The following is a 7,450-nucleotide window of genomic DNA, read 5'->3' on the forward strand; positions in this document are numbered from 1 at the left end:
TACCCAGCGTAAGAACGCTTTATGTACCTGTTTAGTGAACAGTTTTCTATGTACATGTACCGTACTTGTATACCATTATACAATTGTTGCAGGCTGTGACGGGGTCCATGGCGTTTTGCACACCCGAGGGGGAAAATGGAACAAATATTCATTGTTTAATAAGCAGACAAACAAGAAACAATTCCCTCGAACCCGCGGTTGTTTCGTACAAAGCGCTGGAAATCGACCAACGCTGGGAACGATCAAGGTGATGTACACCGGTGTACATCACTTTTCATGTTACCCGGCCCGTCGAGCCATGTAACATGCGTTTTTGTTGCGCGTCACATGATTGGTTCTCGACCAATCAAACTTCACAGTTTGTTACCGAGGTACGTATAACAAGTACATTTGTAGCATGGCAAAAATGCTACACAAAATGTTCCAGTTGCTACTCAAAAAAATCCTCATTTGCAAGTTAATTATTTTAAATTAGCATTCAGTTCAGTGTGCACACAAAAAATGATTAGTCTATATAATACATTTTCTCTCGGCAAATTTGCTAAGATGATGTTATTCCCTGCTGATAAATATTATTCCTTGCCCGAGAAATGACACATTAAACTGTACAATAATATGTCACAGAATTCATCCCTCCTTTCTAGTTAGTAAAGTATATTTAACATTTAAGTGGTCACAAGCAGTGTGCAAATAACAGGATGTTTGAGTGAGGTCACCCTACATACATACGTAGGTATTTGTTCCTATTTTTAAAACTCAACCTTTGTTTCTTTCCTCTCTATTGGCAAACATATTTTGGGTACTATACACGTAGGCCTTGTCCATTGACCGAGGGCCACAGGGCCTACACTTCCTGCCATTCCTGCTGGCATGATTTGTATACAGCCCAATGGCAAATCAAGAAAAAATTAAAACCTCATGGAAATTGCACTGTCTAATTTCAATAAACTTTTGGTACGAAGAAAAGGGGCACATCTCAAAACTACATTTAGTAAAGTTCAGGTGTTATTCTAAATATTAACAATATTTATTATGTGATTTATATAGCGCCTAACATAAAAGTTATCTCTAAGCGCTTTACTGATAACTCAACTAAATGTAAATACGTAAGCTAAATTAACTCAAATATGAATTTTTATTGAAATCATGACACAGAATCATGAGAATGTCAAATTTCCCATATAAAACTAGTAGTATTGCCTGCTACTGTACTAGAATGGCACTGGACTGTACGTACAAGGTCACTATTTTTTGTAAACAAAAGTTACCAGTCTCTACATTATGTACACACTGTAAATTGTGTCATGTATTATGATTGTTAATGTAGGTGTGTCATTACACATGTTACATGTATGTGTGTGTGATTGATCCATGACAAGAAAATATAATTAGAACTTGCACGTAGTGATTTCTTAATCCGTTTGTTTGGTGTTGTTTTAATTTTGTACAAGCACGCCGCCTTTAAGACAATGGATTTAAAGCATTATATTATAAATAGCATGATTAATTTTTTACTGTCAATCAGCTGTCAAAATTTGAAATAATTTAATTAAGAAACATTTCAGTTGCTTACTCGACAAATCAAATTAACAATTGATGTATGCAGGCAAGGAATTTCAAATTTTGACATGGGCAACTCCTAATGTAAAATCTCAAAGTCTGTGGAAAACTTTACTGAAGGGGCACCAAGGCAAGACCAGGGGCGGATTGCACCAAGCGGTCTTAAACCGGACTATGCGCTATAGCCGGCAAACTTGAAACGCGCTTAGAAAGTCTTTATCTATAGACCGATTGCAATAGCGCGGTCTATAATTATAGCCAGTCTTAAATCTTAAGCCTGCTCTGAGCTGGCTATAATCGGTCTTTGTTTTGGTTTTTAAAGATGGCGCTGCATTTGTTCGTTGTAGATGATTTGATACAAAGAGCTCTATGCTGAGATTTTATTTTATAAATAGATTACACCCATGAGAGGCATTTTGATGACGATACATTGTATCGTAAATGTATAATGTTCACAAGAGTAAAAAGATCATACAACTCACAGATTGGATATCCCATGATTCAAACAAACGCGTTAAGAACAATGCCATACCGCCAGTGCCTGCAGAAGTGCTAAGTATTATGGGACATTTGTTCGTATTGCATTACTTTTCGCCGACTTATCTAAGACCGGCTTATTGCAACAGGCTTAATGACTGACTAAGCTAAGACCGTCTAAGGCAGATAGCCAGCTATAACGGACTGGTCTTTAGACTGCTGACTAAGACCGTTTTATTGCAATCCGCCCCAGGGCAACTGATGACATGGCTAAGACAAGTGTTGATACCAAAGTGTAAACGTTCTTTTAAAAACGTAAGGTTAAAATCCAAATCTGTCATAATACTATTAGGCCTATGTACAATAGCTGTAACGGTCACCCAACTGTGACCTCAATTACATAGTTGGGAAGGAATTCACTTTGGCAACTGAGACACACATTGTTTACTTGTACTGTGTATGGAACTCAGGAAGCCAAACTCGTATTTAACTTATATTGTCAAGATACATACAATCAGCCGTTGGGAATTTTCAACACCCACTCTGAATGAGTCACCGTGATGATTAATTTCACGTAATTTAATGAGTTACATGTACTACTATAGGTAGTACATCAGATTTATGTACCATACATTTAATACATTTAATACATGTGTACAGCGTCTACAGGTGTGTTGTACATACAGTTGTACACTGTAATGACGAATGATTCACTTACATGCAATGGTAAATGTTTTATGTTTGACCTCTAAATGTAATTAAAAGCAGCTGGAAATATGGGATTTCTACATTCCTACACAGGAAGTGCGGGTGCAACTATGTTATTGTGGTAAATAAGTTCAGTTTAGTGCACTAGCTTGTATAAGGGTTCTCCTCACCATTCACAACTCGACAAGCTAGCATAAAAAAGGTTGATAAGTGTGATTTGCGAGCCGATACATTAAGGGAACACGTTGCCTTGGATCGGACGAGTTGGTCAAAACAAAAGCGTTTGTAACCGTTTTTTATAAAATGCATATGGTTGGAAAGATGTTTTAAAAGTAGAATACAATGATCCACACAAGTTTGCCTCGAAATTGCGTGGTTTTCCTTCTACTGTGCGAACTAACATGGTCGGCCATTTATGGGAGTCAAAATTTTGACCCCCATAAATGGCCGACGTGTTAGTCGACAAGGTAAAAGGAAAACCACGCAATTTTGAGGCATGTTTGTGTGGATCATTGTATTCTACTTTTACAACATCTTTCTACCCATATGCATTTTATAAAAAAACGGTTACAAACGCTTTTCAAAGACCAACTCGACCGATCCAAGGCAACGTGTTCCTTTAAAACAAATATAAACACTATTGTTTTGTTTGTTTGTTTGTGGGGGAGGCGAGAGATCATATTCACCCAATAAAATCTAGATAAAACCATTTAGAGTGCCCAGATTGGACAGAAGAGCTTTTACAACCACGATAAACACCAAGTAAAAACATTCTGAGGACTAGGCCTGGGCGAATTATTCGAATATCCGGTTCATGGCGAATAGGTTTTCCTATCCGTAACCGCGAATGCCTTTTTTTTTCTTAACCGGATATCCGCAATGGGCGCAAATACCTTTTTATAAACCGGATAGTTTTGTAATTACAACCAAGTAACCGGATATTCTTTAATATCCGAATATTCGCGGATCTCGGGCGACAACTGATAGGAATGTTTTGTCTGAATCCTTATGAAACTTCTATTACGACAGCATAAATTAATTATTTAACTATGCTCACCTCCTTGAAGAGTTAAAACAATGACATTTCTGACCTAATTTGTTCAAAGATTACGAAAGTTTTCCTTCACGTAGAGTCAATCACGATCAAAAGAAAAAGCTAATCGCCATCTTTAAATTAGTTCCGGTTATTTTTATGAATGAACCGAGTGACACTGTCTAAAACTAATATCAATCCGCCCATAAGATCTCATTCACAAACGAAAAGCGGCAATTTTTATATATATTTTCGTAAATTTTTATATATATATTATTATATATATATTTTTTTTTAAGAGCGCCCTCTAGCGGCGAAAAAACTATTCGAACATCCGGTTAATTTCGGATAGTTGGCCAGCGGTATCCGAATACCAAAATTTCACTATTCGCCCAGCACTACTGAGGACCTTGTTTCAATTTAGCGTGCCTCATTATACATGTACGTAGTATACATTGTACATTTAGGACCAGATGTATGCAATACTCACTGTGTGGTCCAAGAATGCCACACAGTTTTAAAAAAATCCTGTTGTTTCATGCCTGTAGTTCTCTCAGATTCAAATTTTAGGGTGATTCAAATTTGTAGGTTTCTAACAATGTTTTATAAACTAAAAAATAAAAAATTTCCGGTGCTCTGAGTTTTTATGGTAATGTTTTGTGGAGATATTACCAAAGGTAGCCTTTAGACCGTATTGAATAACCCTTTTTTCGCTATAAAAGTTGCCATCTTGTAGGTCAAACGGTATGCGCGTCCATACACGTACACAAATGAAGCACGCATCACGCAGCATTCCCCGTTTGATTTATTCAGCACATGCACGCGCACAGACGCCATGTTGTACAGTAGGGCAGATATTTGAATGGTGACGTCACCTACATGTACGTAGGCCTACACTCCCATCAAATATTTCCACTCATAATATGAGTCATATCAGTCAGCAAAAATGTGATTCCTTCAACTTACATCAATTACAGCTCATATTATTGTCAAAGATAGAAGTCAACCATTGAATTTTGCATCAAGTTCCCTTTTTTTTTCAAATTCAATTTTTCTCCTAAATGAGCATGTGAAAGAGCACTGTTTGTTTTCCAAGCCGGTGAAAACAAACATCGTAACAATTTTATCACAGTACTACTAGAGTGCGTGCATTTAATAATAATTGTGCATGTGTAGACCCAAGGTGCAGTAAACTGGGGCGCGGCTATTCCTTTTTAATACCATTGACAGCTGAGCACCCCATACCAGCTGGGTGTAGGTAGGTGTGCTCATTGCCGACAAATTTACCAAATGTGCAGTACATCATACGGTTCGTTTGTAAACCCTGCAGTCTACGAACGTGTCGTAGGGATGATGGAGGAGGGTCACATTCTTTAGAGACTTTAGTACGGTAATGATTACACAACATGTAATGTAACAACTTCAATTCAAGATACATTTTTAAAACAGGACACACACAGTTCACAGATGTGTAAACAATGATCAGGAACAAATAAATATCTTCATCCAATACTACTTACACAACCACCCCCACCCAGCCCCCCTCTTCCTTGTAATTTGTATACACTATTTTGGATGAATTAAAATGTTCTCAAGAACAATAGTCAAGGGACCATAAGTCAATATGAATAGTAATTTTTAGGTTAACCATGTTTTAACATCAAACATGTCAACAGTTTATCTGTATTGACTACCGTAGCTGTACAGTGTACTGTCAGACTGTAGTGTATCCATGGAGGTAGACCAACTACCAAGTCCAACAAAAAGAGAATCGTACGTGAGCGTTTTCTCCCTAATTTCTACTCATTTGTTTGTATTTTGGGCGTCCGACATAACTAACAGATAAGTAAATTGCTCGCTTTTAGATTTGGCCTGCTTCCCAACATAGTTTTTACAGCACAAATGAACAAATTTGACATAAATTGCGACGGTCAGAGCCAAGTTCTGACCGTGAATTGAGGAACCCAACTTACAGTCCAAATGCTTCTTCTTCGGGCCCATCACTTCTGCGGTAGTCGCCTTGCAGACGGACTTCGCCAAGTCGGAGCCGGTTATCGTGTGCTTGGCCGCCGTGACACGGTCAAAAACACTCTGTCCAGACATGCTGAAAGAAATGTGACAAAGTTTCCGACCGTTAACCAAGATTTGGGTGAAGAAACACCGTGTTAACAACTAGAAATCGCCGACGAAACGGGGTTCCGACTCGGCCCACTTTGACCGCAGTTATTCAAAATGGCTGCCTGGAGGCGAGTCGATGAGTGTTGGCGGATCACGTGACTTCGATTATGATAAAACATGTATAATGTAAAAACTAGTGTCTAGCCGCAGTTAGAAAACAGTCGTCGTCCTTGATTTATGAGCAAGAGGTCATCGAGGGTCCATCGATTTAGGGGTGGGGAGGGGGTCGGGTGATTAAATAAGAACTTACTTTATTTGTAGAAGATGATTGTAATAAAATTTATTGAAGTGTAAACAGCGCCCTCTCCCGCTCCCTCCATTTTTTTTTTTTTGTCTCTTCAGACTATTATGTCCATTGAGATGGTAGAAAAAATAATAACTACTCTCCCAATCTTTCTATTTCTAACTATATGCCTATAAAGCCTTTTGTTCTCACACTTCATTTAATTACTCTACCAATTAAACATTTTAAATGGTAGAGTAATTAAATGAAGTGTGGAAATCGACAACAAAACATAGGGTACTTTACAGCCTCTTATCCCTTCCTGAGGAGATGAAAAAGGGTTGTGCTAGCTCCCCTTTTTATTAGGGCCTATACACGACGCCCAGAAAGAAATACAATTCACGAACGCATTGGAAAATTGGGTTAGTTTGTATTTGCACGGAAACAAGTCCGATTGAACGTCCATCGGGGATGCCGGGAATTACACAAGATACACTGGTTCCTCTTTTTGCTCAGTGGTTCGGCTTGGTGCCTTTAAAAGTTTACCATAGGTTAAGAACCCGATTTCTATTAAAACCAAGTTCTTTTCAAAATGAACTTGGCCTGCTGTGATGAATCTCTTCCTTGACGGAATCCAGCTTGAAAGAGTCTTCTTCTCAAGCTGACGTACAGCACATTTTCACACGCGCCTAATCTGGCTTGCTGGCCACCATGGAGTGAAAAAAATGTTCGCCCTAAAGGAAGTTTGACGCCCAAAATGGTGGAATGACAGATGCATATTTGTGATGGGGAGCGTTCTGCGTCAGAGGGGCAAAAACATCAAAACGGTTGGGTCTTATTTTGCTCATTTTGTTCGGGCGGGCCCACACCCACCCACTGCCACGCAGGTAATGGTCATAGCCCAAACGCCATCACACTGTGAGCCCCGACAAGCGGTCTCATCAAGGCATATATCATACAACCATAAAGCAGCACCCCCCCCCCCCCGCAAGAAAATTCTGGATCCGCCCTTGGGATTGGGAATGTAATCACCAGAAAAACAAAAAACTATAACAATAGTGGTATAGTTTTATTATCATCGGGAACTAGACAATGAATTAATAGTAAAACAAAATATTATTGTCCTATATTCCCAAAATGCAAGTAACTGACTATAGGCTACTAGAAAAACAAAACAATTCCTAATTTGCATATTTCATTAAAGAGATTAAAACATTGATTGCTCTGTTTGAATCAATAGATGCGTGACGCAAGTGTTATTCTTTTCATCT

General features: G+C 38.5%; 1 protein-coding gene across 7 annotated transcripts in view; it reads right to left on the minus strand.

The window, feature by feature from the left end:
• LOC139947467 (phosphatidylinositol-binding clathrin assembly protein LAP-like) overlaps positions 1-6,026 on the minus strand; it is a 56,455-nt gene extending 50,429 nt beyond the window's left edge. For all 7 annotated transcript variants that reach the window (XM_071945384.1, XM_071945386.1, XM_071945390.1 and 4 more), the window contains exon 1: positions 5,752-6,026. In XM_071945384.1, the coding sequence (XP_071801485.1) occupies positions 5,752-5,881 (130 nt within the window). In that variant the 5' untranslated portion in view covers positions 5,882-6,026. The remainder of the gene's footprint in view (positions 1-5,751) is intronic.
• Positions 6,027-7,450: the final 1,424 nt, after the last annotated feature.

Source organism: Asterias amurensis, chromosome 14 (assembly GCF_032118995.1).
Source record: "Asterias amurensis chromosome 14, ASM3211899v1".
Classification (NCBI taxonomy): domain Eukaryota; kingdom Metazoa; phylum Echinodermata; class Asteroidea; order Forcipulatida; family Asteriidae; genus Asterias; species Asterias amurensis.